Raw genomic sequence first — 17,328 nt, 5'->3', positions numbered from 1 at the left:
CAACTTGTCCAATCAAAGCCAACTTCTATATAGATCAATTCTTTGCCTAAGAAAGTTGATGATGAGTGCTCCAAACTTCTCAATATACTCCTCGTTGAATAACTCATACCACGAGCTAGCAGTTAAGAAATTAATAAACTTATTTTCGTTGTCCTTGAAGGCATCACACTTTGAGATAAAATGCTTTTCAGTTTCCACTTTTCTGGAGGTGCAAAAAGTGCAAACCCTTTTTGACCAAGCCTCTTTTGGCCTTTTCTAACGCCCGGTCTCATAACGAAGTTGATGAGAGTTACTTTTAAGCTAAGCAATAAGAATTTTAGCTCTCCATGATATATTAGCCCTATGTAAATTTTTTGAAGATGATCACACGCGGGATTGAACTTATTGATATAGTATTGTTTTTTTCTTTCTAATCCGATACCCCAAATTCTCTTGTAGAACTTATCCATAACAAAGGCCTTTATCTCTTTGTTATTTGTGGGGCACATATTCAAATAAATGTTCCATTTACTCATCCATTTGATATTTTGTTACATCCAAGTCTTCTTTCTTTTGCACAATATGTCATTGAAGACAACCTTAGGCCCGCTACCTTCTTCCATCTGTTCGGTTCTTTTTAAATAGTTAACGAGACACCATAAAAACTGCTTCAATAGGGGCAGCTTCAGTTTCACTTAACATGATATCATACGAAACTGTACTTCTAATTTTGAACTAATTTATGATTAAACGTTTTTGAATTCTCTCAATTTACTTTCATTATAAGACTAAAAAACTGCTAGCCCATGGATGTGCCGTTTAATCATGTCATTAAATACTTTCTTATATGTTGAAATACTCTTATGAATTCATAATAGAAAATCCGACATAAAAAAAAATGCGAAGATAAATAAAAGATGTTTTTCTCGCTGTGTAGTCGTGTCATTAAAAACTTTTTTCCTTTCATTCATTCTTCTCCTCGCATCAAAATTCACATGTGCCTCTTTTCTATATAGTCAGCTTCGCCCGGACGAAAGAAGCCATAAACGTCCCATATACGTGAAGGCTTTTTCCCTATTTGACTTGTGGCGGCAGGGGATCGACATTACCGTATTTGAGCGTGTTGTTAGGGCGAGAATAGGCTCAAGGTATCAGGAATCATGGCGCAGAATCCATCCATTACAATTGCGAAGCCACGAAATGACAAGAGGGAATACAAGAGCTTGCTCCTTCCCAACTCTCTGCAGGTCCTCCTCATCAGTGACCCCGACACTGATAAGGTATTTACTTTTCTGTTTCACATGCAAAGAATTTGAAGGGTTAGTTTTAGACTGTAAAGCTTTACAAAGTATTCAATAGCCTGAACAAATATTCAGAAAATTACCAACCGAGCAATCAGCGGTACCAAATTTTCCCCAATTTTCAATAGTCAACAGGTTAACTGCCTTAAAAAAATCATTGGAGCTGTACAACTATGTGCGTGTGTGGTAATTGGCTGAAAATAAACAGAGGGTCCACCTGCATACTGTTGGAAATTCTTTTTGATGGAAACAGAAAAGATACTTAAGCCTTCTCAAACAAGCTGGTCAAAGCCTCAACTCTTTGGGTTTGAAGGGACCAAAATCTGCACTGCTTTGGATTATATTTTTGTCTGTGGGTCATGATAATGCTTTGCTGCGTTTTTTTGGTCAGGAACTCATTATGAGTAAGATTTCCCTTCATATGCCCAAACGATAAATATCCTTCAAAAAAGCGAAATTGCCTTATCAAAGGGTGCCTGCGTAGGTTACCTACATTGTATTTCTGAATTAGCCTTTTCTAGACCGAACTGGATGGCTTTTAAGCCTTTCAACTAGCTTTTTCACCATCTTATGAGAATTATTTTGAACTATATGGATTTATTTGGTTTCTTCCATGCTGCCATTGTCCATTTTTAATCCAAAATGAATCAGGAGGTCGGAAATTGAAAGGCATCAGAATTGAAGCATCAAAAGAACGAAATGCCATTGGTGTGTTAAATTGGAGAGAGTTTTTTGAACCAGTATCTAGGCATTTGAGAAAACCTATTGACTAGAAATGTCTGGGATCCTGATTTTGTCAGCACGATGTAGAACTTGATAGAGCTGGAAAAATTCAGCCCTGACAAATTTGTCACCTAATGCAGAGAATCTGTCCCAAAATATGAGTTAGCCCATGTGACTGATATGGGAAAGTTTAGATGACCTCGAGAGTATGTTGCGATTAACAAAACTTTGGAACAAATTATCGTGTAAGATTACAGGACGAAATTTTGCCAGGTTATACTGAGTTTTCAAGTGGTCACAAATGAATTTTCATGTGCAAACTTCATTGTTTGGTAGGTGAAAAGTATGTTGCTATTGGTAAAAATTCCCAAAATCAGCCGTTGTTGGTCATCTTCCAGTTTTCTTAGCAAGCTAGAAAGGAAGCAATGCAAAGGATTGCAGGGGATGATTTGAAGGAGTTCTGTAGCAGGCCATTTGCAGAAGCTTTACAATATTCCTTGCTTCTAAGGAAGCCAAATTTCCTTTTCCACTTGTAACTCACAAGCTCTCCCTTGCTGGAGATTTTCTGTGTAATACCCATGCAATACTCAAGTAAAGTCTAAACATAGATACAATGTTTTGAAAGTTAATTTTTATGTTTAATTACAAGTTTAAGTCAAATTGACTTTGGCATATGCTGATAGCACAACGGCAAGATATACAGGCCATTTGCCACTCCACAAGGTGTACATGGGTTTCACTCACACGGATCTATGTCTTTAAGGAGACCAATAAATTAGATTAATCCATTTCCTGCTGTAGTGTAATCGAAAACGTTAGTTAAGCTGCTACCCTAGGCTTAACATTAAGACCTCCATGGTTTCCATCTGCACAGAACCAAAATTCTGTCCAAGTTCGTTAAGGAAATCAACTAACTAAGAACATGTTAAAACTAATTAATTCCCAGTCATTGAATTATGAAGGTTGTCAGGGTTGACCTCAGGTCTAGTAGGTTAGTACCACCAAGGTCTCTAACTTAGGTAAATAAGTCCCCCTCTTAAATTATTAAATAGAGAAATTACCAAACTTTTAAAAGAGGGAAGGGGGTTGATGTATCTAGAAATACAGCAACGATCCAATAATATTTTTAATAGTAAAAGATCCAAAATTTATATTTTTATTCTTCAAAAACGGACAACAAAATACACTAGAGTCTTGCTTTCAAAAGAAATGTGTCTCTCTCCCACTATCTAGCATAATTAAGTTGCAACAAAAACTAGTAAAAATAGAAGCTGCCTTGAGTAATTGAAATTGCCAAATCTGCAACATGTCTAAATAAGTCTCGAGAGTGACTTGCAACACAGGTTCATGCTCCAATACAAAGCCTTAAAGTATAAATTAAAAAAATTACTTAAATACACCACTAAAATGCATTTTTGAGGCCTTAGATTATCAAATTAGGCCCCCCAAAATGTTGAAATGACCGACAATTGGAGCAAGTGGGTTATGGCAACCTCAAACTCTTTGAGATCTTCAATTGGAAAAAAATGGGCTTAGTGGTTTCCTGAGTCAAAAGTTATGGCCTTTTAAAGCTATGCTTCTGCATCACTCCCCTCTAGTTGAAAATACTCAACTCCTGCAAGTTGTTCTAATTAAACTGGTGCCATTTACTCTTATCAAGTTTCTTCAATTACTATCTTGAGATCTAGGTGTTATCCTCCTGTTGCAATCCTTTCCACTTTACCAAATGCTTCTTGTTGCTACCTTGCCTCATGTTCATTTACTTCTTGTCTAGAACTTGTGCTATTTTTTCTTTCTTCTTTCTTGGTACCTATTCTTTCCAATCTACTTCTTCTTCCTCATCATCTTCATTATCTTCCCCATTAGATGCTTATAAATTAGAAACATTAAATATTGGAGAAATATCAAAATTTTGTGGTAAATATTAACACTTCGATAGAGGGTGTTAAAATCTTCCACCCGAAACATCCTCAATGGTGTGAGGATAAAAGGACCCAAGGGAGCCATCTCTAGCCCCAACTCTGAAAACACCCCCTTCCAACATTATTGAATGAATATAACTCTTCAATGCATTGTCGAACAACCATATTCTTCATAAATTCCTCAAGCGTAATGTGAAAATCAGCCAATATTGTGGCACACAACCTAAGAAGCCCCCTATTGTCAAACCGATTGGGACCTAAAAAGTCTTCATGAGTTAAGGACCTGAACAAGAAAGGTTTTCTTCAGCAGAAGGTCCAAGACCCACCCAATGTAATGTCCCCTTCCTAATTCGCCCTAGAATCGCAGTTGCAACAAATTAGGGTTAGTGTTACATCTTACCAAGTAAAATATCTCTTGTAATAATGTGATCTTGAATTTGAATCCCGATTCTGAATTAGAGTCTGATTTGTATATGGATTTTAATCATATAAGATATGGAATAAGGAGGCATGGTAGGGTGCCTTTAGACAACTGTTTTCTCTCTTTCATGCAATTCCCCTCCATTCTTCCATGGCTAGAGAATCTTGGGTTCGTCAACAGTCCCTCAATTTAGGAGTTGGAAGGGAAATTGCAATAGGGTGCCCTTAGCCGTTCTCTTCCTATTTGCCATTGTAGCAGGGTGCCCTATATAGCTGTTCTTCCTTAATTGCAGATTTCCTTCCTTCCCTTTAATAGTCTATTCTAGTGTTAAATGCATATTTTAATGCTTATTAATATATAATAGATATGTGCAATAAATTCATATATAAAACTAAACAACAATTTCTATATTACCACAGTGGATTGGAATATTCACAAGTTATATTCTGATCTGATTATTACAGTGTTCAGTATTCTGTAATCTTCTTTTCTGTTCCAGCCTTTCTTAAAAGGACGGTGGGCTATATACATCTCCTTAATGGGATGTTGTGTCCTTTCCAACAAACATCCCTGCTCTTCCACCATGTATATTAATTGCTACTCCTAAACTCTATCTATTTCTTGAGATATATTCATCCCTGCTCTTCCACCATGTATTATATGTGTCTTCATAAATACTGCTCCTTGTTTAATCATTCTTTGCATTATCGTAGGGTCAGATTAGGGGAAGACATTGTGAAGTCTTACTATCATAAGACAATTTATTATTTAGGTTCTTTGTCAAATCGGGGGCATGACAGTCCGCCCTTCCTGAGTTTGCTTGTCCTTAAGCATAGTTAGTTTTCATTGAGTCTTTTGTTACTATGATGATCCCAAATCAGATTTTGATCTTTTGCATATGTTCTTATTGTAAGTGAAGGTTTCCAAGTCCTAAGTTTTCAGAGTATAATTTCCGCTTACTCTTTTTGATATCATACATGTTGTTATAGTGTATTCGGAGTTTTACTTAACCAAGAATTACTTTCATTCAAATATGAATCAATTGATGAATCAATCTTGTACGTCAACTATTACTATCCACTAGGTTAATGAAGATATGAATGAAATACAGCATATTTATGCCAAAGTGTCACTTAGAAGTGTTGGCAGATGACCCTAGCCTTATTGAGGCTGTTGGAAAAATCTATATACTGTCTTGATCCCTATGTAAATTGAGAGCTTTCTTAGAGTCAACATTATTTTTACATGTAATGGGAACATGGCTGACTAGTTGGCAGGAAACCTTCTTCAACATCTTAGAAGTATTGTACATTGATACTTCAATGTGAATTCAATCAGTTTGTTGATCTCTTTGTGATTGAAATCTGTTCCTTAAACTTTCATTCTATGTACACTTAGATAGGCATACATGCGATACACTACTAATTTATTGACATTCATGCCTTCAATTTTCAAATTGTGCTACCCTTATTTACACATGAAAAGACTCCCAATTGTCTAAGAGAGTTGACACATGAAAAGGCTCCTAATTGTCTAAGAGAGTTGTTTTGCTGTCACTCTACCTGCATGAATACTTGTGGCAAACTCACCATCTTAACTACATTAGCAGTTTCAATATTATCATTTGTATTGATTGATGGTTTTATTATCAATAAGTAGTAAAAGAAGTCTTTGTGCATCTTTTATGCCAGGAATCCGTATGAGAGCATAGAACGTGTGATTTCTTTTGATCATTGTGGACTTACTGCACTTGATTTGCTACCTTGGGCTGACACTCATCTATTGACCTTAAATGCAATATTCTTTTCTAAAGTGAATTTATATCTTTTGGTTCACTCTAGTTATTCTCATATTTTGTATCAACCAAAAATAGGAATATGTTTACAGTAATCATAGATTCTTCATGGAATAGACATACTGGAAACACATTATGTTTAAATCAATTGTACTAGAACTAATTGTACTGAGTGTTATTCATAATTTTTAAGCATAAAGTAATCATAGACACATATGAAGTAGACGTGCTGGAAACTTATTAAGTATGAACCAAACACAGAGCATACACATGAAAACACAAGGCATACACTCGGACATCTAATGTCTCCTTTTGGGATTGTCCTATATTTTGCCCTTACTATTATCAAGTCTGCTGGCTTCCTCTCTTTATTATTCCGAAATCAGTTATGAAGTTCGATGCTCCCTTGAATAGATCCATTGATCTTCTTCTTCCTTCCACCCTTCTTCAAATGATGTCTCCTTCACTTTATACCCTTCATGGAGAAAAAGGGTCACACCCTTTGGTTATGAAAAGATACATCTATTTGGCAACAACTGCTGCTCTTTCACTTCTTATTTAATCTTCACCTATCTATCACTTCTCATGTCTGTCTTTACTGCTTTTCAAATCTGCATATATCCCATTTAAGATCTGCATATCTTATTTTCTTCTTTCCTTTTCAAATCTTATTTCAAATCCCTTCATGTACTCCTGCTCTGAATCTGCTCTAGATCTCCTTTAATTCCACTTCCTTCCCTCCATTCCATTTGATCCTTCTTCCCCTTTATATTTCCAATGTGAGGGAGAGGTCACACCTCTTCATCATTTCTGTCTTTTGGCAAGAGTTACAATCTTTCACAATTAGCACCCTTTGAAAGAGTATTACCCTTCATAATTTCTGCCCTTTTGAAAGAGTCACTTCCTTATTTACTTTCTATTCTTTTCTTCTTCCCTTAATCCTGTCTTGATTCACACGCTCCATTTGTTCTTCCTTTCTTCATATCTATTAGAATATTTAATTATATTTTAGTCACCTATATTTAGTTCCTTGTTTAATGGCCATTTAGCTTTTTAGTTAATTAGCTTTTAAGCTTTATTTAATATTTAGCTTTTTCTTTTTAGTTAATTAGCTTTTAAGCTTAATTTAGCTTTCACACTTAATTTAGCGTTTAGCTCTTTAATCTTTTACTTTAACGTTATGTTCTAATTATAGAACATCGTCTTGTAACCTCTATATATACGTGTGTATATCGTTCAATGTAATCGTCCAATTATTGAATCATTCATTCAATTTATTTTTCATGGTATCAGAGCGGGTCGATGCGATTCTTTAAAGTTTGGTGAATTTTTTAACAAAAATTCATGGCCTTCTTTCTGGAATATTTTCCAGATTTTTTTTATTGTTTTTTAATTAAAAAACGATTTTGCTTTTTTGAAGACTTTTTGAGGGTTTCGAGGATTTCTGGTTTGTGGACCAATTTCTTTGTGCTGGGCAGCAGTTCTTGTTTTTTTAGAGTTCTGGAGATTTTCGAGCCTGCAACCTGGAGGTTTTTTTGCAGATTGAAAATTTTCCTAGGGTTTCTGCAATTTTCGACTAGGGTTTTAACCCTTCAGTTTAAGTCACAATTTTATTCTGGTTACAGATTCTTGGTGGGTTTTTTGAGGCCTCAACTAGGTCGTCGTCAGATTTTTCTGGGTGCATCGTTTTTTGTGCCTCGATTTGTGAGCCGTCGGATCTGCATTCTGATTTCAGATTCTTGGTGAGTTTTTGGAGAACTTTTCTAGGTTGGTCTCAAAACTTTCTAAGTGCCTCGAATTTTGTGCCAGTGAATTTGCCTTGGAATTTAAAAACAGTCAGTGATTTTTGCTAATTTTGTGGACGTCGGGAATTTTGGTGTCTTTTGGGTGCTGTTTATGTTGTACATCCGACCTAGGGTTTCTGCCCCTATTTTTTTTGCGGTTTTTTTGGAAAAAAAATCATCAATATTTTTCTAGTTTTTTTACAAAAAAATTGGAGGTATTTTTTTATTTTCTGCAAATTATTATTTTTTTTGATTATTTTCAGGAAAAATTTCAGGTTTTGAGTTTGCAGAAAATTTAATTTCTGGGTTTCTTCCAAATCTTGAAATTCGTGCCTTAGAATTTGTGCCAAAATTCTCCTCCAGGGTTTCAGATTTTTTGTGTAGCTGCTTCTATTTTGATTTTTGAATCAGATTCTTCTGCCTCATGCTTTCACTAGGTTGACCTAGTTCAACCTCCAATTTTGTGATGACATCTTTGACCAACATCATGTTGGAACACAGTCAAAAGTTCAACAGCTGCCACAACACCTGGAAACAGTGCATGTTCACGATATCTGAATATCGTTACCTTTATCAGATTGATTTAGGCCAAACTTCGTCTTACAGGTCCCAGGGTTTTCACGATTTTTTCCAGAAAAATTGTCTGTCGGTTTTCTGATTTTTTCCACAAAAATTCATGGGAGGGTTTTCACGATTTTTTCCTCAAAAATTGTTCGCAGGGTTTATAATTTTCCCTTAAAAATTATCTCATCTGTAATTCGCGATATTCGCGTAAGATTTTAGTTATCTGGGTTTTACTGTTTTTTTCCACAAAAACGATGATTTGTAACCTTAGATTTCTTGGTTTTTCGATTTTCTCCTCAAAATCGTAAATTCTCTTTTCGAGGGTTCCTATTTCAGGGTTTGACGGGTTTTTCCTCAAAATCATGCTTTGTTGCAGTTAGTTTGGGTCGCACCTGCTAGGGCGAACATTTGCAACCGTGGTATCTTGTAGTTAGTTTTGGAGTTGGTACTCTTCTGCAAAAGGGTTTGCCGATTTTCCCTCAAAATCATGGTTTTCGGTTTCAGTTTGGTTACCCAACGCCAGGTTTGGATGGATTCTGGTAATCTTGGTCATTAACACTTTTCAGATCCAGGGAGGGTCTCCACCGTGTTGTGACGTTTTCACACATCGCCCCATTGCAAATGGGGACCCCCTTCTTTTTAGGCCCTCCCGGTTTTTTGGCTTGCGTTTTTGTGGTCTTTTCGCAACAATCTTGTCAATCTATCTGCTTTGCAAGTGTTTGGGGGTCATATTGGTCAAGTCTGCCTTTCGTTTGAGCAAATTCGGCTAAGTCTAGGACTCGTTTTGTGAATTTTAGGGTTTTTTGCCTTCTGTCCTAGATTTTAGGGGTTTCTGTTAGGGTTTCGAGAAAGTTGAACATACAACTGGAATCAGGACCCTTCAAGGAACCTCCCAGTAAAATTTGAGCCAAAACGGAGCAACTTTCTATTTTTAGAAAGTTCCTATTTTTTAGGGATTTTATTGAGTCTCGGATTGGTCTAATTTTGCCAAAAATCAAACTTACTATTTTTAGTAAGTTCTTTTTTTAGTAAGTTTCTATTTTTAGTAAGTGCTTTTCTGACCCTATTTGCCCAAAGACATTTTGAAACACTTACTATTTGGGAAAATCTATTTTTGGTAGGATCTTCATAGGAAAACACTGAAAGCTGAATATCTCTGAAGACGCTGAAGACTGAATGTTCCTGAAGACCATTTCTAAATCCGGAAAAGTCAGAAGGCAGACAAGTTGGATCAAAAATGGTTAAGTTTGGAACTCCTATTCCAGAAGAGGAAAGCATGCAAAATCATCCAAATCCAGAAATTCACATCAATCCAACAATGTCATCCTGATCTGAAAATGGCCTGAAATTTGACTAAGTCTGGAAATTTGGAAGATCTTCCAAAATCCAGAATTTGCATTATGATTCCTATGGACCTGAAACCACTCTCAAACATCCTGACAATATATATGAAATATAACTTAAAATATGTCCTTTCTTATACTTAAATGTTATATTTCATATATATATCCTGACGAAGAGCCTGAAATGGTGGAAAAATCCACCTCTCCATGGCCATGGCCAAAATGCGCCCAAGTCAGGGCTGGGGTGCTAAAACCAAGAATGAATTCACAAGTGGAAAAATCCACCTCTCCATGGACATGGCCAAAATGCGCCCAAGTCAGGGCTGGGGCGCTAATTTCAAAAATGCATTCACAAGTGGAAAAATCCACTAGTCCATGGACAGGGCCAAAATGCGCCCAAGACTCTGAGCTGGGGCGCTGAATTGAAGATGTCATTCACAAGTGCAATAATCCACCTCTCCATGGATAGAGCCAAAATGCGCCTAGGTCTAGGCTGGGGCGCTGAATCCAAGAAGTCATTCACAAGTGCAAAAATCCATCATTCCATGGACATGGCCAAAATGCGCCTAGGCATGGGCTGGGGCGCTGAATCCAAGAAGCCATTCACAGAAAGAAAATTCATGAATCCTTGGCGTGGTAAAATTTTCACCCAAGCAAAGAATTTGAAATTTTGCCTAAGGCATGGAATCCAAGGAGTCAAGGAGGAATAAAAAGCAGAATTCCCCTCGGGCGAATTTTCAGTTATGCTATTTTTAGACATCAAACCCCGGCCAAATATGGAAATTTTTATAGATTCGGAATCGTGGCAGAATTCTCCATCCAATGAACCTGACTCCTAAATTTTAGGAGGATCCCTAAAAAATAGGGATGTTGAAAAGGAGACATGGACAATTCACAAAACAATGAATTCCTTCCTTCAGGACAGAATTCCAGGAAAGATGAAAATTTGGCTAAGTAATGGAAATTCCTTCCTTCGGGACATAATTCCAGGAAAGATGAAAATTTGGCTAAGTAATGAATTCCTTTCTACAGGACATAATTCCAAGAAAGGTGAAAAATTGACTAAGTATTGAAAATTCCTTCCTTCATGACAGAGTTCTTGAAAAAGGTGAAAATTTGGCTGAGTGTTGGAAATTCCTTCCTTCATGACGAAATTCTTGGAAATGTGAAAATTTGGCTAAGTGTTGGAAATTCCTTCCTTTAGGATAGAATTCCAGGAAAGATGAAAATTTGGCTAAGTATTGGAAATTCCTTCCCTCAGGACAAAATTCCAAGCAAGGAAGAAATACACCCAAGGATGAATTGAACATAAAATTTCAAAGGCAAGGAAGGAATCAGGGATGAACTGAACAAGAAATTTTCCCTCCAGGGAAAAATTTGAAAAATCCATGCTCAGGCATCAAATCACATCCAAATTTCAAAAGTTTTACAGATTTGGATTCGTAGGAGAATTTTCTCTCTCCTGGACCGTGGAACCCTAATTTGGAAATTTTCCTAAAAAATAGGAAATGTGTAGAATTGATGAAAAACCTTCTCTGAGCAAGGAAAGTTGAAGAGACTTCAAGAAAATTCTTCCTGAATCGAATTTTCCCTCTCCAACAATTCCAGATGTGCATGAGCAGATATATGACGTCGGGGTCCACTTGCATGGCGAGGATCTATTGAACACGTGGCAGTAGAGTGGTGCATTCATTACCAGAATATTTGACCAAATGGCGACCCGGTCATTGCATGTTGAATTTATGGCAGATTCCTTTTGCATGCAGTTGCCGTATGTGGAAATGATGGATCATTTATGACATAGTGGGGTGATTTTTGCATGGATGAATATTCAACGCATGTTGGACGAATTTGAAGGAGGTGGTGCATTTAATGCGCAATGGATGCTATTTTGGGTACTTTTGAATTAATTGTATATGGGCATGATGGGTTATTAATTGGAGATTCCCACCTTGTTGCATCTTGAGTGGAGAATCTTTTAGGGAAAACCTTAATTAGGGTTTTGCATGTAGCCAGGGCTTGAAGCCTATATAAAGGGGTGACCCCCCTCATTTGTAAAGGAGGGAGCTTTGTATGAAATTGTTGCGATAAATTTTTGAGAAAATAATAGTGAAACATTGTTCTTTGATGGTGTCCACTTGAGTTATTTTTTCAAAACTTGCATGGTTTCACCTTCCTCACCTAGATTAGAAGTAGTAAAGTGCTTTGATTTCAATGGAGAATGTAATGGTGTTTGATGAATTTCCATGGTTCATACTTTTTGTATCTTGCTGATTGTAAGTTGCAGTGTAAAGTTAGCTTGAACCCCCAAATTTGTGCTAAGTTCAATTGTGAATAGTCGTTTGGATTGCGCTGTGTTGGGTATTCAGATGCACTTTTCTCAATATGAAAATCCTCCAACATCCTCAGAAGATTGCACTGGTTCCTGTGGAGTTGTAGTTTATCTTGGCGAAGCAGAAGAGCTTGGTTTATTTGGAATTTGTCTGCCAAAGCACTATTCATTGTTATCACTGCTCTTAGGAGTAGATTTAGATCCTTCTAAACCCTTTCCCTTTTTACTTTCAGTTCATTTTAGTCCATTCGAAGCAATAGCATCGCAGAATTGCCATATCCGATGATGGAGTTCCAGCCACAACAAAGAAGTGAAAGAACGATGCACACGTAAGGCCCCTTGGATTACCAGCAATCACATCAGCCAACTGAGTCACGTCCACGCATTGAAGGAACCATGGAGTCGATTGTTTGAACTTCTTGCAATCTTAGCATGCCATCGCACTTTGATCAAGAGAGAGTGAAGTGACCGTTAGGCAACTTTATTCTGTGTTAGACGCTGTCATAAAAAACACGTCAACACATCACAACAAAGTGTTTCATTTGTGATCAAAAGACCTGCAGTGTCTTCTGTAGGGTAGTTAGTAGATAGAATGACCATTAAGGGAGGGTATTAGAATATTTAATTATATTTTAGTCACCTATATTTAGTTCCTTGTTTAATGGTCATTTAGCTTTTTAGTTAATTAGCTTTTAAGCTTTATTTAGCTTTTAAGCTTAATTTAGCTTTCACGCTTAATTTAGCATTTAGCTCTTTAATCTTTTACTTTAACGTTATGTTCTAATTATAGAACATCGTTTTGTAACCTCTATATATACGTGTGTATATCGTTCAATGTGATCGTCCGATTATTGAATCATTCATTCAATTTATTTTTCAATATCCCCCCATTCAAATGAAGTTCTCTTATCCCTTTTATATCTCATGTTTGAGGGAGACAACTTTTCATGCCTTTTGACCATTTATTAAACTTAACTAAATTTTAATTATTTTAATTTTATTCTTTAATATTTTAATTTTAATCTGCTATATTTCAATTTATTATCAAATCCTATTTCAAAATCCCAAGATTGCTTGTCCTCAAGCAATGATCATGGAGTGCTTAAAATGATTCCCAATATGAAATGGCTTTGGAAACACCTATGGAATAAACTTGCTGAAAACACATCAAGTATGAATCAAACATAGAGCATACACATAAAAACCCAAAGTATACACATGAATATATGCAAACACGGAGCATGCACATAAAAAAAATGTTGTTAGATCCCCGTTTATTTTTTGAGCTAGAAAGTGGGCCTAACCCCAATCTTGCTGCTCATAATCTATTTTGAGCTAGAAAGTGGGCCTAACCCCATCTTTTGCTCATAATCCATTTCGAGCCAGAAAGTGGGCCTAACCCCATCTTTCTGCTCATAATCCATTTTGAGCTAGAAAGTGGGCCTAACCCCATCTTTCTGCCCATAATCCATTTTGAGCCAAAAAGTGGGCCTAACCCCATCTTTCCGCGCATAATCCATTTTGAGCCAGAAAGCGGGCCTAATCCCATCCTTTTGCCCATAATACTTTTTGAGCCAGAAAGTGGGCCTAATCCAATCTTGCTGCTCATAAGCCATTTGGAGCCAAAAAGTGGGCCTAACCCCATCTTGCCGCTCATAAGCCATTTGGAGCCAAAAAGTGGGCCTAACCCCATCTTGCCGCGCATAAGCCATTTGGAGCAAAAAGTGGGCCTGATCCCATCTTTCTGCTCTCATATGCTCATAAATGTGTCATAAATTTGCTCCAATATGCTTCAAACATTTGCTTATGAAGTCCGTTTGGAACATTGTGACTGTCCTATGCTTGTTCTTATCATGGCAGTATGTTTTGTTTTTGCACAATTCATTTTCCTCCTAATAGGCTGATCATGCATACATTCAAACCCTCTATACTCTGTCATTGCAACTCTATCTTCCATCTAATGTTCATGTGCAATCTTCTTTTTTTGACTCTTGCATGATGTCAAATTACTGAGTGTCAACTGTGATCTTTGAGTAATGATTTGTACACTGAATCTTGTCATTTCTTGCCACTCGTTCTTGATGACTATCTTCAGGCACATTGCATAGTGCCGTTCTCACAGGCTGCCAGAATCACTGCTCTAATACCAATTGTAATGTCCACTTTTGGGATGGCCGTATTATCTTTTCCTTACTATTATCAAGTCTGCTGGCTTCCTGTCTTTATTATTCTGAAATCAGTTATGAAGTTCGATGCTCCCTTAAATTGATCCATTGATCTTCTTCTTCGTTCCACCCTTCTTCAAATGATGTCTCCTTCACTTTATAGTATACCCTTCCTGGAGAAAAAGGGTCACACCCTTTGGTTATGAAAAGATACATCAATTTGGCAACAACTGCTGTCCTTTCACTTCTTATTTAATCTTCACCTATCTATCACTTCTCAAATCTGTCTTTACTGCTTTTCAAATCTGCATATATCCCATTTAAGATCTTTATATTTTCTTCTTCTAGATCTGCATATCTTAGTTTCTTCTTTCCTTCTCAAATCTTATTTCAAATCCCTGCATATGCTCCTGCTCTGAATCTGCTCTAGATCTGCTCTAATTCCACTTCTTTCCCTTCATTCCATTTGATCCTTCGAGGGAGAGGTCACACGTCTTCATCATGTCTGTCTTTTGGCAAGAGTCACAATCTTTCACAATTAGCACCCTTTGAAAGAGTACAACCCTTCATAATTTCTACCCTTTTGAAAGAGTCACTTCCTTGTTTACTTTTCATTCTTATTTTCTTCCCTTAATCCTTCCTTGATTCACACCATATCCCCCCATTCAAATGAAGTACCCTTATCCCTTTTATATCTCATGTTTGAGGGAGTCACAACTTTTCATGCCTTTTGACCATTCATTAAACTTAACTAAATTTTAATTATTTTAATTTTATTCTTTTATTTTAATTTTATTTTTACTCTGTTATATTTAAAATATATTATTAAATCCTATTTCAAAATGGGGACTTTACAGGATATATGCAAACATGAAGCATACACGTGAATTCACTTATTGTTAGATTCCTTCTCATTGACTAGAATGATTCATTGATTCATCTTTACCTTGTAGGATGGTAGGATTATGCTTTGTATAGACGGCATAATTGCCGTGCCTAAATAAATCATAGTTGTTATTTGAGTGATATGGCAATGTAATGAACCGTTGGATCTGTTAGGGATAGATAGCTGTCCGGCGGTTGGCATCCTTAACCAACTGCCGAGGGTATATGTACTGGAGATGGTACCGGGAACGGGATATTGATATTACTGTACTATTCATTACATGATGCGATAAAAGCTATATCTTTCTGCCTTAATTATTCTGTGAATGTTATCTGTTATTGGTGTTCACGTCTGTTTACTTCTAGTAATATAGAAACTCACACTGTAGGGAGTAAACATTTTGGCGATGGCGCCAAAATGTCGCCCTCCTAATTTGCCCAAGAATTGCAATTGCAACAAATTAGGGTTAAGGTTACATCTTACCAATAAAACATCTCTTTAAATAATGTGATCTTGAATTTGAATCTTGATTCTGAATTAGAGTCTGATTTGTATCTTGGATCTCAGTCATATAAGATATGGAATAAGGAGGCGTAGTAGGGTGCCTTAAGCCGACCATTTTCTCCCTTCATGCAATCCTCCTCCATTCTTCCGTGGTTGAGAATCTTGGGTTCATCAACCGTCCCTCAATGTAGGGGTTGGAAGGGAGATCACAATAGGATGCCCTTAGTTGTTCTCACCCTTTCATATTGTAATAGGGTGTACTAATAGCTGTTCTCTCTGTATTCGCCATTGTAGCAGGGTGCCCTATATCCATTCTCCCTTAATTGCAGATTTCCTTCCTTCCTTTTGACAGACTGTTGTAGTGTTAAATGCATATTTTAATGCTTATTAATATATAATAGATATGTGCAATAAATTCATATATAAAACTAAACAACAATTTCTGTAAAACTGTTATCAATAAGATTTGCCCACTGCTGAACTTAGAGTTCAACAATCTATTGAAACATGGAAATACTCCTAGGCCTGTGGGTTGTCCGAAACTTGGAGTGAATCTCTAGAGAAAGCTGGTTCTTCTTGGAACTATCACCTAAACTACTTCCTTGCTGGGAAAAGGGAAGAGAAATTGCATAAAATGAAACCTACAACTAATGGTGATACACCAAATTAGTTTTCAGACCTACACATTCTGTTTGACACACACAATTGATCAATACACAAGCTAATCCCTACACAAGTCAGGTTTAACATACTCACACATTAGCACTTCATAGGAAAGAGTTTTTTCAGTCCTAGAAGGAAAAATCAAACTTTCCCCAACTAGAATGTTAATTTTGAGATCAGTTTAGGAGAAAGCAGATAGAAGATAATTCAAACACAATTGCACGGCATATACCCTGGGAAAACCTTCCAACTTGAAGGTGAAAAGCCCAGCAATAAATGTTTCTTATTATATTTACAAGTTGTCTTTACAATAGGTTTGCTTCACTCCTTGAAGCTAGACTCAAACACTTGATAACACAACCCGATCTGAAAGTGTTGATTGATGATTATAATACAAACCACAAACTGCTGAAGATATGTTTGATATGCTGGAGATAATATTCAATCTGCTTGTGTGTATCCAAACTGCTATGAATGATATTTAATCTGCTGTAGATGGATATCGAACTGCTGAAGGTAAACACGGATTGCTGTAGATGATTCGATCTGCTTCACTATGTATTCATTCGATGCTTATGGAGAGAGGGAGACAAACTATATATATATCCATACATGTGTGCATCCAACCAACACGTCTATTCCAAGCAACATGACTTCTACCAAAAGTCGGCTCTACTCCAATCATCATGTCTTCTCCAAGGATCGAGTTAATGCCAAATAACACGTCTTCATTAAGGATCAGGTTTATTTGCAAACAACACAATTTTCCCAAAGGTGGCGAACTTAACAAGTAGTTATATTTCCTTAACAAAGCGTTTTATATATTTGCAAATATAAATGTGTAAAGTCGGCATCATATGTTTAATGAATTGGTTCATATAAATGTCTAAGGCCATTAGGCCAATTAGTTATGTAGTCTATGTTGGCCTGAAGGAATCCGACCATA

At 36.7% G+C, this 17,328-nt stretch overlaps 1 protein-coding gene across 1 annotated transcript in view; it reads left to right on the top strand.

Moving 5' to 3' along the window:
- The first annotated feature begins 950 nt into the window (after positions 1–950).
- Positions 951–17,328, top strand: part of LOC131077354 (insulin-degrading enzyme-like 1, peroxisomal) — a 266,966-nt gene continuing 250,588 nt past the window's right edge. Inside the window, exon 1 of the mRNA XM_058014835.2 lies at positions 951–1,259. Coding sequence (XP_057870818.2) covers positions 1,140–1,259 — 120 coding nt within the window. The 5' untranslated portion in view covers positions 951–1,139. The remainder of the gene's footprint in view (positions 1,260–17,328) is intronic.

Source organism: Cryptomeria japonica, chromosome 4, assembly GCF_030272615.1.
Source record: "Cryptomeria japonica chromosome 4, Sugi_1.0, whole genome shotgun sequence".
Lineage (NCBI taxonomy): Eukaryota > Viridiplantae > Streptophyta > Pinopsida > Cupressales > Cupressaceae > Cryptomeria > Cryptomeria japonica.
The sequence above is the reverse complement of the archived record's forward strand: the minus strand, read 5'-3'. Positions and strand labels throughout refer to the sequence as shown.